Source organism: Heterocephalus glaber, unplaced genomic scaffold (genome assembly GCF_053883595.1).
Source record: "Heterocephalus glaber isolate CG9 unplaced genomic scaffold, H.glaber_assembly_v1.0 deba00000281, whole genome shotgun sequence".
NCBI lineage: Eukaryota > Metazoa > Chordata > Mammalia > Rodentia > Bathyergidae > Heterocephalus > Heterocephalus glaber.
In genome coordinates this window covers 35580244-35597033 of record NW_028258139.1, presented here as the reverse complement: position 1 = coordinate 35597033, position 16790 = coordinate 35580244, and the positions used below count along the sequence as shown (strand labels likewise).

At 38.1% G+C, this 16790-nt stretch overlaps 1 protein-coding gene across 9 annotated transcripts in view; it reads left to right on the top strand.

Moving 5' to 3' along the window:
* Slc4a4 (solute carrier family 4 member 4) overlaps positions 1 to 16790 on the top strand; it is a 393201-nt gene that overhangs the window by 284990 nt on the left and 91421 nt on the right. For all 9 annotated transcript variants that reach the window (XM_087184461.1, XM_087184451.1, XM_087184464.1 and 6 more), the window contains one exon: positions 4787 to 5058. In XM_087184461.1, the coding sequence (XP_087040587.1) occupies positions 4787 to 5058 (272 nt within the window). The remainder of the gene's footprint in view (positions 1 to 4786; positions 5059 to 16790) is intronic.

Sequence of the window (16790 nt, the reverse complement as noted above, 5' to 3'; positions counted from 1 at the left end):
ACTGAATAATAACTAGGTAGATGCAAGAATCAGTCAGAAAGCTGGAATGTTTAAGATTTCAAAATAAAAGGAACCTTAAAAATTATGTAGTCCAGATTCATTTTACATTTGATTCAACTGAGGCTCATCTGTTGTGTTTTATACTTGCTCTTTCGATTATTCTCTTTTCATATGCTTTGTGCCCCAGGGAGCTGACCCCTGAGGACCACCACCCCCAGCCCGTTTGCTCTCTGGCTCCTTTGAGTTTGGCCAATGGGGAGCTGCAGCAGGACAGGAAGGGAGCAAGAGGCCTAGTGTGTCCCCCTCTTTCTCCCTGTTCTCTGCTTTCGCACAGCAGTGTGGTGGTGGCTTATCCCCTAGGACTTCTGCCCCTGTCAGGTGGCCCTCTCCCTGCTCTAGGCTCTGGTGACTCCATAACTTCCTTGGACTTTTTCAGATCTGGAGTGAATGATGGCTTCTTGCCATTACTGGCCCTGCAGTACCACACTTTCCTTTGTAAATGGCCCATTCACTGAGTTTTCCTTAGAATCCCATGTGAACATGCCATTTCCTGCCATAACCCTAACTGGTAGACTACTAAAGAGATGACGCTGGTTTAAAGTCACTTGTTCAGTAATGAAAAAGACAAGATTTTCTTTACCTGTCCAATGGTCCCCAGCACCAGTTCCAGGACTCTTCGCTCAGCACAGCTCTCAGGGCTCGGCTGAACCCTAACTGACATTTACTGAGCGAGCATCATCCTAGCACTTTACATATGCTAACCCAATTAATTCATGTAGCAGTTCTGTGAGGCAGGGACTGTATCTTGTTTTATAGGTGGAAAGGCAGGCACTGAGTAAGCAGTTAAATTGCCAAGTGTTCCATCATCAGTGGAGGGTGGGGCTGGGATTGGAATTCCTGCCTTCTGGTTCCAGAGCTCAGGCCTGTAAAGGAGTTATGAGATGCTGCTAGTCAGCATGACAATAACAACATCACTGTTTTCTTTTAGAAATTGATGGGTCATTCCAAGAAGGGGAATGTTGAGTTATGTAAGTGGCCATTTTAACACACAACAGATTCAAAATAAAATTTGGTATTCTGGTCTCTTTCTATTATACTTGATATTGCTAAGAAAGAATTACTTTTAGTAGCAGATCTCAATCCTTAGATTGTAGAATTTCATAAGCCTTGCTAGCACTTCTTGTTCGATGACCATGTTCTGATATTGGACATTTTAAGAAATTAATTTTAGAATACTGTTTACCTACGTAGTACCTCCTGGATTTAAGGACTCACATAGAGCCTTTCAACTGTATGTGTTATGAAAAATGATCACAAAAATAAAGGAGTGAATAAGAATTTGGAATCAGTTTCTTTTTCTTTCTTTGAAAACTGGGTTCAGAACAGCAAGAGACTTCTGAAAATTTAAAGTTCCAAATTTTTAAATAATTTTGAGAGTTCTCTGTAGATCATTATTACAAATCTCTCTTCCATCATAATTCTGAAGAGAATATTGGAAAGAATTTTATTCATGTCACTTTATAGAAAGAGTCAAACAGTTTTTATATGTTTAAGAAAACATTTTGTGAGACAAGAAAGCCTTTGTGCAAAGATTAAACAAGCATGTACTATAAGCAGGAACAAACATGCAAGCCCTTTCAGCGAGATTTATTGGATAAAATGTGCTCAGAGCCTTAATCTACAGAAAATGTTTTGCATCCGGGTTTGCTTTAATAATTGTAGGATAGAGATTAGTTCCTTTACTAAGCAAGTTCCTATTTCACTTTTGCTCTTGTTTTATTATTATATCATTCCAAGTAATTTACAATATTTGGAAACAGTTATAAAGCAATCAGAAATAAATCAATCACTAAATAATATCTGGCAAGCACATTATTTACACGATATGAATTTGTTCAATTACAAATCTTTATTTAGATCCAAGTATCTTGTTGATCACTCTTTCCCGAAATGTGTTTGATCCATTACTAGGTGCATTAGATACTCCATGGAAAAAGTTTCTGGGTCCCCAATCAGTCTGGGAAATGCTGTCTATTACATTTCCCTCATGATAATTCACTTTCTGCTTCAGCACCCTGCAGTATATCAGAGTTTCTTCAGTAAAGAAACTGTTTTACTTTGTCTTGCCAAGATCTTCCCCAACATATCTTACCATTTTTAGAGATATAGGTAAATCCTTGTTTTGTAAGTTTAGTACAGTCATTTCAGATCATCAACTTGCTTAAAAGTTTCTCTTCTCGTATTGCTCCTTCTGCTCATCACAGCATATCACTTTCATACCAAATGCCATGGGTTTTAGTGATATTTTGAGTCATTCTCATTGAAGTATGAAGTAAGTCTCTTAGAGAATATCTCAACTAGATAATTTATTACTAGAACTAAACTTTACCAGTAGTATGCTTATTTCATGAGGATGTGCATAGGATTAAGCACTAGGATTGTAGACACACACACACAGTACTGGAAAGAAATGGAAAAACTATCTTCAAAAAGTCTCAGGAAATCTATAGGAGATAGCATTCTTCTTTACTGTTAATATCTGCTCTGGCAGTGTTTTCCAATTCATGTGATTTGATGAGATGAGAAGGGAAATAACATTAATGCCTAACCTATACTGAGATAAATACATCTCATATGGTGGTGGTGGGGGAGACTATTGTGTAATTTTTAAAAGGACCAGTCCAAGAATCAAGAGCTTTAGTTTCTGGTTCAACTTTTCCATTAAAATATTGACATTGGATAAATGATTTAATTTCCATTGGCTTTGGTGTCTTCATGTATAAAATGAGGTATAGTTGACAAACTGGTATCTGTATTCATCTGGACATTGGAGAAACAGAACCCATAAGATGCATATGCAGAAAGACATCTATTCTAAAGAACTGGTTGGTGATTTTGTGGGTTGGCAAGTCCAAAATCTGCAAAGCAGGCTGGCAGGCTGGAAGCCCAGGAGAACTGGTGTTTCTGTTTGAGTCTGAAGGCTGTTTGCAGTAGAGCCAGAAGAGCTAATGTTGCTGATGAAGCTCAAAGATAGTTGACTGTTGAATTCTCTTTTGTCTCTGGAGAGGCCAGCCTTTTTGTTCTATTTAACTTTCAACTGATTGGATGAGAATTATGGAGAATCATCTGCTTCCTATAAATAAACCAATTTACATGTTAATCTCTCCAAAAACACCTTCACAGAAATACACTGAGTAATGTTTGGTCAAATATCTGGGCACCCTGTAGTCCAGAGAAGTTCACACAAATGTAACCATCACAGTATCTAAGACAGTTTGACTTCTAATCTCCTCTGATTTTCAGCTAGCACAGGCATAGCCATTCCCTCATTCCATGTGATAGTTCACAGGGCCCTGTGAGTCATGGCAGCAGCAAGTCCTAAGCCATAGGCCTGTGTTCATTCACCCAGCACCCACCCTGTCTTTCCCAAGCCCCTCCTACTGAGTGGCACTGCACTAGATAAGGAATTTAAGTTTTATTCTACGAGCAGTGGGAAACCATTGAGCAATTTTAAGCCGAGATATCTGATTTGCATTTAAAGAGATCGTTTTGGTTGTAGTACAGAACTGGAGTTGATCAGGGCAAGCATAGGTGTCAAGTATAGATGTCAGGTCAGAGGTTGTCATCAGGCAGTTCGTACCTGTGGTACCAACTGGGTCAGCGGGAAGGAAAGTGAAGACAGGCCTCAGACGGTGCTAAGTTCATCACTAGCAGTCATAAGAAACCCATTGTTTGAAAGCCAGACTGGAAAGCTTCAAGCATGCATAGTCTTTGGTTTCTGGGCAAGAAGTGATACTATCTGCTTTTTAATCCCAGATAAATTTAAAGATTGTGATATGCTCCTCTCCACTTAATTTTAAAAGAATCAGTATAAAATCATAAAATGTCAACACTTGACCCATCTTTCCCTAGTTGTGTGTCTTGAACTAATTCACATGTAAGAAATGGGAGAGACATTGAGAGACTACATAACCTCTGTAGATGGAGGTGGGCTGTTAAGTCTGCCTGGGACTAAGTGGTCATAAGATAACTTCACACTCCTTTCAGAGAAAGGGTGTAGTGTCTTTGGGCAACCTCGTGAGATGTGTGTGGGCTGGCACAGCCAAATGGCCTCTCTGGGCCCGACAGCAGCCCACATGTCTGTTGCTGTCTGCCTTGTTGCTGGCCCTCTCTTCACATGGATGTTGTCTGCTGTCCGATACCCTATACCTTTTTACCTCGTCTGGAAAGTCCCTATTTATGCTTGAACACCCTGAGCTTTTTCATCAACTTCATCCATCCTCCCTGCTAGAATTAATTACTCATTTTACCATGACACTGTCACTTATTATTTTATGATGTTTATCAATTTGTCTCTCTCAATAGACTGCGGTGACTTGGGGACACAGCATATTGAGCTAATGTCCTCGTTAACCAGTAAAATCGACACTTATTAAACACATACCAGGTGCCAGTGTTGTATGTTCAAATTGTTTACTTTGCAAATTCTGTGAATACAGGGACCATATTTTTGAATGAGAAAATAGACGACTTACTCATATACACATGGTATGACTTCTTTCCATGTGCTTTACTCAGACTTCTAAAATTATCTCTTTAAGGTAGCACAGTAATGCCACTAGACAAAATCTTTAAACTTAAAACTTTCTGGATGAAATTGAGCTTTGTATCTAATGGCTCAAAGAGATTTTGTGTTTTTAGCCATTATTCTGTGGGTATCTGATAGTTTTATATTCTGTATGTTTTACCAAAAAGGAGTCTAAATGCATTTCTTTCCTCTTTCCAGGGACCATAATTTTGACTACTTGGAGTTTCGCCTTTGGATTGGCCTGTGGTCAGCCTTCCTGTGTCTTATTTTGGTAGCCACGGATGCCAGCTTCTTGGTCCAGTATTTTACTCGCTTCACGGAAGAGGGCTTCTCTTCTCTGATCAGTTTCATCTTTATCTATGATGCTTTCAAGAAGATGATCAAGCTGGCAGATTACTACCCCATCAACTCCCACTTTAAAGTGGGCTACAACACCCGCTTCTCCTGTGCCTGTGTGCCGGCCAATCCAGGTGAGGATGTCTTGCTCAATGCTTGCGTGTGCCCTGTGCTTCAAGGAATGTACAGGGTCCATGCCTGCAGATTCTCACATGGAATCATTATCCTCAGGCAAGGGTCTGTTGCCTCAGAGAGATCATCATGCTGAATTTGAAGCCTTCTGATTCCATCAGGAATAAAATCAAGAGCTCTGGAATGTGAACAAAACCAGCTGAAAACTTTGAAATTAACTTAAGCTGCTATATTTGCAAAGAATTTATTTGTTTTACAATATCAACAATATATTTTGATCCTTATTTACACTTTTAGTTTTTCATACCAGAGAAACTATTTGGTATTTACACATGTGTGTCCTGTTTATTTCATTTAAGAGTATGGCCTCAATGTGTATCACTTTGCTATAAATGTCTCTAGTTTCTCCTTCTTTATGGCTGTGTAGTACTCTATTTTATAAAAAAAATCACATCTTCTTTCTCCAGTCTCCAGTTGATGGGCAATTGGGCTGTTTCCAAGTTTTTGCTATTACAAACTGTGCTGCTATATGGGTGAGCATATATCACTGTGGTATGATTCTCTTAATTCTTTTGGGAATTAGGAGGAATAGCTGGGTCAAATGGGACTTCTAATCCTAGTTGTTTGAGGTATCTCCATATTGATTTCCACAGTGGTTGCACCAGTCTACACTCCCACCAACAATGAAGAAGGGTTCCTTTCTCCCCACAACCCCGCCATCATTTGTTATTGGTTGATTTCTTGATAGCAGCCATTCTTTCTGGGGTGAGGTGGAATCTCAGCATTGTTTTCATCTGCATCTCGCAAATGACCAGTGATGTTGAACACTTTTTCATATGTTTATTTGCTTCTTTTTCTTCTTTGTCTGAGAAATCTCTGTTCAGTTCAGATGCTCATTTTTGAATTGGGTCTTTCAATTTGGGAGGTCTGATTTTTTTGAGTTCTTTATATATTCTAATTATTATACCTTTGTCTGAGGAACAGCTGGTAAAATTTTTTTCCCACATTGTAGGTTGTCTCTTAGCTCTGTTGGTGATTTCTCTTGCAGTGCAGAAGCTTTTTAATAAGATGAGATCCCAGTTGTTGATTCTTTGTGCTAGTTTCCATGCTACTGAGGATTTGTTCATAAAGTTTTTCCTATGCCAATGTCTTCTAGAGTTCTACCTGACTTATTTTCCAGCAAGTTTAGTGTTTCTGTTTTAATATTTAGATCTTTAATCCACTTCAATTTTAGTTTAGTAAATGGTGAAAGATAGGGGTCTATGCATTATTCTCAACTTTTTGTGGTGAGGAGATCTAGGTACATATACTGGTGTTTGTTGTTTGTTTAGTTTTTGGTACTGGGAATTGAACTCAGGACCTTGCAGGACCTTGCGCTTGTGAGGCAGGTGTGTTACCACTGAGCTAAATCCTAGGCACATATACTGTTTTAACAGGTACAAATATCAGATGAACCTAAATTTGCTGAATTTATATTCCATATTTTCTGCTTCTTTACTGCTATGGGAATATTTTCTTTTAAGTAAGCTTAAAATGGATGTTTTAAGTTTAGAGAAGAAACAAAGAATATATCAATTCACTTTACATAATTTGAATCATAAAATAAAAAAAGAAATTCAGATTAGAGTCACTGAAGATAAAAATAGAACCTTATAATTTACCTCTACTAGACAATATAAATAAGAAAGGAAAAAAACACAAAAGGAATAAGAGGGGATGGAGGGATGGAAGACGGGAGCAGGTGAGCATGTTGTATTCTAGGAGATGTGTATTTTCAAGGGAGAAAATGACATAAAAGTAACTTCTGTGTGAGGAATGTGATTCTATTCATTTTAATGTTTTAATATCTATCTTACCAAAATCAATATCAGAAACATCTCTTTAAAAAGTGTTTAACTTGGTTTTCAAAGGTTTTTTCTTATAATAATTCATCATTGATTTTATAACAGAAGACTTTCAGAAAAATAATTTGCTTTGATGAAAGTTGCTTCAGATGTGGTCTTGTAGAATAAGGGGTAGATGTGTGTATTCAACTGTAGTACTTTAGGCTGATTGCATAACTTGGGGTTAGTAGTGCTATAGAGATTGATATCAGTGCTTTTAAGTACAGTTTCGTGGCACCAGGAGTGCCACAGTATTCTAGGGGTAGTGTGAACTTGAGGCATAAATTGGGAGCAATTCATGCAATATCCACTTTGACTTATGGATTCTGAGGGAAAACCTTTTCATATTGACAGTTAAACAAACATGGTTTTATTGTAGACCAGATACAAAAAGCTTATGATTGTGAAACATAAACAAGATGCTGTGAAGAATTTTCTTGCCTGTGAGGGGTTGTGTCAGATTACCCACAGATTCACTGGTGGCAAAACCATCCTGCTCTGTCCCCCACCCCCACCCCATGGAGAAGGCCTGAGAAGACCCATGCGCCTCAGGGTGGTGAGGGAAAGGGCACAGGAACTCCTTGAGGTGTGCTCAGTCACATGGATGGAAGGACAGGGCATCTTGGGCTTCTCACTCACAGATTCTTTTTGTTTCATCAGTAAATGTTTGCAGTACCTAGCGATCACGTTCATCGTGAGGCACTGACACCCACATACGTAACATTTTAATTCTTTTTTTCTTCATCTTCCCCTCCTCTCCCTCTCCCCTCCCTCCATCTTTTGGTCTCCTTCCCTACAGCAAAAGATCTGTTTCCTTGTTTCCTATTGTCTTTTGTTTTGCTCTATAAGTTTTGTCTTGTTTAAAGAAAATCAACATACAATCAAATAAAACCTATACTTAAAAGCAAAGCTGAGAGGGCCTAAGTGGAAACTGAACAATTCAGGTGAACATGAGTGTTCTGCAGCTATAACAGCCCAGGAGCGCTAAGATGTATGCTGGTTTGGAATACTTGTGTTTTGTAATTCTAGAAGTTCTCAGAACAGAATAGGCATGCACTGTATTACAGATACTGTTATTAGAATCAGTTCACTATGCTCCCCAGAGAAACATGACTGTGTGGAACTCTTCTGAGAGGGAAGGGGGTCAACCTCCTGTAGCCACTCAGCCTGCACACATAGGGAAATCCAGACAGTAAAGCACTAGACTCACAGACATGTCAACTGGAGGGTTTTGAACTTTCTGCCTACCTGCCTGTCTCTGTCTCTGTCTCTGTCTCTCTGTCTCTGTCTCTGTTTATCTCTCTTTTTCTGTCTCTCTCTCTCTATGTGACTGTCTCTCTCTATGTCTCTGTCTCTCTCTGTGTCTGTTTCTCTCTTTTCTGTAAGCTGACCTCTACTAAAATTTCTAAAGAAGTATAAATTTCCTCTCAGCTGTTTTGTGGTATAAGGTGTTCATACAGCCAGATGAGGTCTTTGTCAGCACACCTGTCATACACAAAAGAGATGCATGCCTACCTCCCCAGGCTAATGCAAACCTGCATCCACTGGTTTCATTGGATTATGGCAGGGATGGTACTATGAAACCAAGGAAGGTATACATTAGTGTGTTCAACTTGTAAAACACACAACAAAGATTTTCCATACAAGTTCACTTCTAGGAATGATCTTTGTATTGTTTGCAATGGGACACTGAAGGCTGAACCAATTTAAATATGCATGGCAGTACAGGCATTTAAGATAACAGCTTTTCCGTTTTTATGCCTTTCTTCTTTCTCCCCACTTATTTGTCATTATTATTATTTTAATTAGTACAGGTTTGCAATACATAGTGAATGCATTCATTGTGTTTCCTGTGTAAGAAACACAGGCTATGTAAGAAGTAAATCCTAAGTCACTAAGGAGTTGTCTCAGGACTGACAATTCCTATTCCTGTGGTGCTGGTGTAAAACAATATAGCAGGCTTTGAGGTCAGAAAGTCTTGTCTAAAGAAAACAATACATTATGTGTGTTTTTGTTCAGCTAGGAGGTAGAAAACAAAAGTATTTGCTTGCCTGTAAGTTACAGATGTCTAATAACCATAAAGCAAAAATAATTAATTTGAAAGTCCATCTATTCCTATGTTCAATAAAGTTGGATTTTTATGTAACAGGAAAAAAAAGAAAAGAAAATCTTGTATTTGAGTCCCAGCTGACTAATGCCAAATCTGTAGTATTGGGCAAGTTCCAATGGTAGCTTAATCTCACTCTCCTTGTCTGTAAAATGGGGCTACTAAAGGTACAGCCTTGTAGAATTGTTTTGATGAAAATAAAAGAGATGTGGACAGATAAAATACTTCAGATGTACTGTAATATGAAAATATGCACAGATATAAAATATGTAGTGAGTAAATGCTAGCTGTGTTATTATTGTTGTTAATCTTTACTAAAATTTAGGGATAGCATTTGGCTTTTGGTGTGAGTGATCATGCACATACACCTGTCTATCATTTCCCCTTCTAACTGAACTTTGTTAGGCATTTGGCTCATTCTGAAACTACACTGTTGGTTGTACCATTTATCTCTGCAGTGGTTCAGATGTATATACAAATAAGAGGGATTTTTTTAAACCTATGGAAGTGAAACCTGTCTGTGGCTTGGAAAAAGGAAAATGGACATTATTTGCATTTTCATAACAATCTCATGCTTTATAAAACTCCATAAGACTAGTCTTTGTGTGTTTCTATCATAACTTTAATACTTTTTGACAACCTTAATACTTCCCTATAACCTTAATAATTTCTTTAGAAAGCTGCATACATCCATCATAAATTTCATACTTTCTGATAGCAGACTGAAAAATGTTGTGAGAATAATGCAGATGCATGTCCAGATTGAGTGAGTATTCTAAACACTACACAAGACTGCTCTTTTGTCGCAACATGCATGCTTAGTTGAAGAGCTCAATCAATAAGTCAGTAGTATTTAAACTGGATTATGGCTCATTTCCCAACCCTGGGATAATACAGTATGTAACTACAAACTAGCAAATGCATAGACAGAGTCATGGGGCTGTCAATTGAGCCACATTTCTGAGTTTACAGAAATGGAAGTGAGGGGTCACTAAAATCACCAAGAAAACTCCCTTCATGGCCACAGTGTATTAAGACTTTCTTTTCGTCTTTGTGAAGGTAATTCTTCCTCTTTTTTCATCTTTCTTGATCTTGTCTCACTTCTGTAAAACCTCACTGTGTCCTGATTTTCCTTTTCTTCCTTCCTTTTACCTCAAATTATTGATGGATAACACAGTGATATAGTCTAGGTTCACTAAAGAACTAAGAAAGAAAATGAGCCAGGAGGTATGACTTTCATGGATGAATGCATGATTTTGCACTAAATTCCTATTTCTTAGAAATAGGAAGGCTATTAATGAGCATGGAAGCAGTTGATGTTATATTTCCCACCCTGCCTTGATAGTTACATATAGCAGAAGTATGTGAAAAAGAAGATAATTCAGTTCAAAAATGAAAACAGCAATATCCAACTGAAGGACAGATCACCATATTTCATTTTATCTTAATGTAGAAAATTATCTGTGTGACAAAGTGTCAATAACATGTGCTTTGGAGAAAAAGGAAGCTAAATTTGAATTTTGCCTCTGACACTAACCAGCAGTGTGACTGTGAGCTTGGCTAATTATGTAATCTCTATGTCTGTGTCATAATCTATGTATTGTATTAATAATTGCACCTACTCTTAAAGGTTAACTGTGAACAGTAAACGATATAGTACATGTAAAATTGCCTGGTACCTACTAGACGCTGAATAAAAAATTTTTCTTTTTCATATTCTTCACTGTCTACAAAGGATGCCACAGTTTAGTCTTCTAGCCCTATTCTTTGAAGGAGTTCAAACATTGAATTTTTCAGAAATTTCCTAGGAAAAGTTACTAAGTAAAGCTGTTGCTGCAGCCCTACCCCCCCCCCAAATAATTAACAACTAGCGTGCTATTGTGGACAAATGTAAAACACTTGAAGGTATATTTAAGGAAAATGTTAAGGAGTTCAGTGCATGTAGTTGGAGTTTTTAATACGATTCCAGTGAATCATGAGACTATAAAAGTGTTATAGAGTTGTGTAGAGAAATTTTTTTTCTTTTTTGGTACCAGCGATCAAACTTGGGACCTTGCTCTTGCAAGGCAGGCAGCGGAACCACTGAGCTAAATCCCTGGCCGTGTAGTGAAAGTTTTTAAAGTCTTATAGGCAATATGTTTGGTTCTAAGAAGAATCTATATAATTCATTCAAAAACAAATGGTAGAATCTTATACTAGTTATCCTTCAGTTCATCTTTTCATGTCTCCTTTTCCTTTTTCCTTTCTCCTCTATCATCAAAAGTATACTGAGAGTTTATTTCATTGCTTTTTAAGAATTGTACTTGCAGTGAAGTAGAAAACATGCATATGCATATTTAGACATGTTACTTTTCATAAAAGGTGTTATTTTAAAAAGTGTTAATTATTTTTTAGCGAACAGATGTTCAATTTTCATTTGACCAAGACTTTAGCAGTAAATTTTTATTCCAGTATCTTTTTTTCACTTGCCTAATGTGGGAAGGTTATAGTGACTGTTCTGAGGGCATGTTAATATTTTAGAAAAGGTCAAACTAAATTTCCCGACTAGGTGTTAGTTTTCTCTCTAGAGGAGAAAGATGCCTTGCTAAAAGTGATGAATTATAAAACCAAGAAAGATAGCCTCAAGGGATAGACTACTGATAACAGAGGAGATATATTTTATTGATTCGTTGATGACTGTTCCAGGAGAACATGCTTAATAATGGATGAGTGATTCAAAGGAGGAAATTTTTTCTCAGACACTGAGTGATACTGACTATTGTTCTCTCTGAGCAAAAGCTGACTTTCTTCCACTAGTGTGGAACCATAAGACAAGCCAAGTGATTGGAAGTCTACGACTCCTGTTTCTATCACAAGACTTCCAAATGCTCTAAAACAGTTATCACTACAGTAGAATTTTGTAACCATTTCTTTTATATGATTTTTCCATTACCCTAATAAATACAATGTGCCAATACATTATACCCATTAAAACAAACTGTTGGATTATGTCTCCTGTGGTTCAATATTATGGTTGATATGTATTTCACAATTAAGAAGCCCATTAAAAGAAAATGAGGAAATGAGAAATAATCTGAATTTATCCTCCATAAACTATATCATATTAATCTCCTGAATATCTGTTTGAATCTGTTTCATGGATTCCATTTCTTTCTTATGTTGGGTATTCATGGCTTCCAGCATGTTTCTGAGATCATCTATTTTTTTAAATCTGTTTCTGTTCTTGAGCCTCTAAACATGTCTTTCACTCTGCTCACCATCTCTGTAGATACCTGGGAGATTATTTCTGCCTTGAATTTTTCTACAGCCTCATTCATCTGTTTTGTTAACTTCCTGTGCTATCAGTTCAGGGTGTCCAGGTGGTTGATTATCAGACTTTTCCACCTCATTTCCCCTGGGGTTTACCCTTGGTGGGGTGGAAGTCTGAGTTTGTAACTTGCTTAAATGTCTTCTCATTTTTGTTTTTGGTATTGTCCTTGGTTTAATTCCTGGGTTGATACTTTGAAATTGCTTATTGTGAGTATCCTTGTTGCTTGCAATTAGAACCCATATGGAATGATTGCTTCTCAGAGGTATCTTCCAGATATAGCTGGTCTTTAGGTTTTGAGTCTCTAATGGCTCTGAGGCTCTCTCATTTTTATTATACCAGGAAGACCAACTCATTATATCAATCACAACACCTTAGCCCAGGTGATACAATCAGCAACACCATAGCATCAAGTACCTCTTAGAAAATGACAATTTGTGGTAGTTATTAATCTATCACCTTTAACTGTGTGAATTAAATCAAAATCGGGGACCAATCCAACATATGTTTATAGTGAATAAACTTCAATATAGCAACTTTACCCTTTGGGATGGGGAGTTAGAAGGAGTTGGGGAGGGAGGAATAGATAGGTAGAAGGATAGGGGAAAGTTAGCAGTGAGGCCAGAGGACACAGGGGAGAGAAGGAAAAAGAGAATAAAAGAAAAATAAAGAAGAAATCTGAATTAGGGCCAGAAGAGGAACAAAAGGGAGCTGAAGAACAATGTGGGACAGCAAGAGAGTGAGTGTGAGAGAGAGAAAGGAAAGAGAAAAGAAAGAAAGAAGAGAAAAATAAGAATTTGAAAATAGTAGGAAAAAAATTAAAAAGAAGAATAAAAAAGCACCAATAATAATAATTTTGAAAATAACAAAAAATAAAAATGAAAACAAAGGGCCTCCTTCAGGGTATGTCTCTGCTGTCACTATAGACAACGTGGGGAGCAGTGTGCAGATATAAATCAATGAGTCTCAGCAAGCCAGTCTCAGACCCATGGATTCAGGCAGATTTCTGGCAGCAAGTCCCAAGTTGAGCTCCCTGTCCTTCTGTAGGGTTCAACTCTGCAGGTTCCAGTTGCCCTTCCCCTGGAGATAGTCTCGGTTTCAATGGGAGGTTATGATCCCTCCAACTTACCCAGTATGGTGGTCTGGTGGTCCGGTGTCCCTTGTCTTTGTCATGTGGAACCAGATGGCAATATAGCCAAGAGGCCAGAGAAGCGGGTGGGGGGGGGTGTCCTGCAGGTGCCCACATGGCTAAATGGATCACTGCTGGGGGTGTGGGCTGGATGGTGCAGGTTCCCTGTGACCGGGGACCCCTCTGCGGCATCCGCAGATGTCAACTATATCATATTATATGCAATTTTGCTTTTATCCTATGCCATTCTGTTTTTATGAATAGGTTTAAATCATAGACTAGTGGTCAGAACAGAATGGGCAAGCTCTGGTGTAGCACTTCTCAGGCTTGCACTTGCAAAATTCCTTCCCCAGAACAATTGATGTTTTGTCATCCATGGTAATGTGGTCTTTTGAGAAAACCATAGATACTTGAAATATTCATTGTTTTAGCTTCCTTTTACTGTCCTAACCTATATTTTGGCTGATTCTGAGTAATGCTTGTGGGAAGCATAAAAGGAAGAGAAGTGAATTTGGATTATCACCAGATCTGGAAAACTCTCTAGCTTAGACTTCGCATGGAACACATATCTAGAAATTTGCCCAGAATAATGTGTATAACACATTGTAAATGTAGTGATGGGTGGGTATGGAGGTGAAGTTTTTTGTGGGAATAGTTGCTAAATAAGAAAAACTGGTTTTGTTTCAGACTTGAGGCTGTGAGTGTGGCAGGTAATTTCCCCAATGATTACTTCTCCTAGAATTTCCCTGCTTTACTTTGTCATCCTGCAAAAGCCATTTCTTTCCTTTTATTGATCTGGAAATTTAGAGCAGAAATACTGGACTTTACCAAGAGATACTAATATGCTCAAGTTATCCTATCCTTAAATAAATCAGACATGACCACGTAGCAAGAAGTATGTTCAGTTATTTCCTCTGTCTCTTTTCTAGTTAACACACTTTCCTTAAGATGTTGCTTAAATAGAATGGAATAAGACATTAAAGTTTCATAATTATGGAGAATAATCCTCAAGGTTTTCTTGCTCACATCAGGTTAATCATTTCCACATTACTGTAATTGTAAGAAACTATGTTGAGGGTACAGATTCAGATTAGTCTAGTATTTAATAAGAACCATGTATATGCCAGACATTTTACTAGAGTATCTTAATAAAATGTATTTAATAACATAACAAGGCATATTTAATCATCACAAAAACCATAAGAAGTAGCTGATATTTTCTCTGTGTGAGTGTTGCTTTCTCCAGGTCCCAGAGCTGTTAGTCATTTTTACACTGTTTGTTTGTTTGTTTATTTATTTATTTATTTTTTGGTAGGGGCTCGAACTCAGGACCTTGCACTTGCGAGGCAGGCGCCGGAACCATTGAGCTAAATCCCCAACCCTACACTGTTTATTTAGCTCTTACCTGGTACTGGACACTGCTGACAGCTTTGCCTTTGTGGTGTTATTTAATCCACTCAGCAGCCTTATGAGGTGGATGGTTTCAAATCCATTTTCACACATTAGGAACCAGTGGTTGAGAGGAGTGAAGCCACCTTCTTAAGATTGTTGATTGGTGAGGGAGTTTGAGAATGCCCTGTGTAGAAGTCAGTGGAGCCAGAATTTAAGACCCATTCACAATACTCCCTTCTCTGAATTGTGCAGTGGCGGTGCCTCGGAGCAGACACCACTGCCCTCAGTGACTGGTTGCTGTCTCTATTTGATTCATGGCCTCAGCTGAGTGCTTGTCCTCCTAATGGTACAGCTCCTGCAAAGGTGCTAGGCGGAGGGGCCATCTGTAGCTAGTTCCTGGTTCCTGCTCACCAGCACAAAGATAGCCTTGGACAGCACCATTGATACTGTCTGTGCAGGAGCTCTGCCAACACTGCCACTGGGGATGGCACTTTTCTGCTCATAGCTCCCCGAGCTGAAACCTTACTTGATCTCGATCTTCTCCAGACCTCTCATTAAACATAAAGAAAGACCAGTTTACGATGGGAAAGTCACACATGCAGTTTAAAATGTCTGTTACTAATAATATTCATTCCCCTGTTCCAGAGGATCAGCTTCAAGTTGATGCATGGAAAGGAGGGACAACAAGTAAAATTCTAAATAATGGAAAGTGATCAAACTTGGAAACTCCCTGCAACTAAGTATGAGACAGAGATTGTCCTATTGACAATTGGGTACATCTAAATTAGCCATATTCTTGCCTCATAAGCTATGGTGTGGGACAAATAGTGAGGACAGAGTGCCGTGTAGTTTGGCTTTTCCATTTGGCCTTTCCAGAATCCTTACTAAGGAGATTGCAGGTCTCACATAAATGGATTATTTGGCAGTTGGTTGCCAAAGTATTTACACTGTGTGTCTGAATTTAATGGTAGCCAGTGGTTCTTTTAGATCAAGCTCCCAGGTGTAACTGATCATTTTCTCATCTGTGATCCTAAAGAAATTTACTTTTAATCTTATTTATGGATCCTAATATCCTGCCAAAATGTATTTATGGAAGTGCTTTATTATATATTTATTTTTGAGGTCTTTCTTTTGAAACAGCTGCTCATTAAAATGTGTAGGGCAAGTGTTATATACTTCTTCCTGTCATTTAGATGCTGGTCTTCTGGGATTTTGAGAGCCAATATGTTTAATAGTTTGCTTTAGAGGAAAACTGAAAAGATAAACAAATGTAAGTGAGCAGAATTGGTATGTATCCAAATCTTGAGAGTGATTATAAAAGTTTATATTGAAATCCTATTTTAGTGCAGTGCTGGTCTCTATTATCCATTATTGATTTCACAAAGTAGGAGTTTGAGTATCTTTCCTCTGACTCTTAAACCCTTGTTTTAGTGCAGAAAGTGTCTTGAAAAAGGATCTTTGATGTCTTATGACAGGAAGCTCATGAAATTGCACTCAAGGATGTAGCTCACAAAGAACAGTTTCCAGACACCATCAGCACTGTGATTTCACATTTGCTGTTTGTCTCTGAAAGCTCAAATGGCTCAGATATCTCAGCTCATAGTCGAAAGTCCCATCATCTAACATTAGCGTGTCCTGTTACACCTTAAACACTGTGGCCAGGTAGATTGCCTTGATTTGATGATTAGAAATGCTGTGTAGGAGGAGACAAAATGCTGAACATGGTCAAGGAAACAGCTTTACTTCTGACTGTAATGCTAGGGAAGTCACCTGCCGTGTCTCGCTTCAGAGTCCCTGCTATATATAAGATGGGTATAAAATATATGTAGGGTATGTTCCAGGGTTTAAATAAATAAGTAGAGTAATGTAAAACAAATTCACTTTAAGCTTCTTAGAACAAAATAGTAATAGAAGAC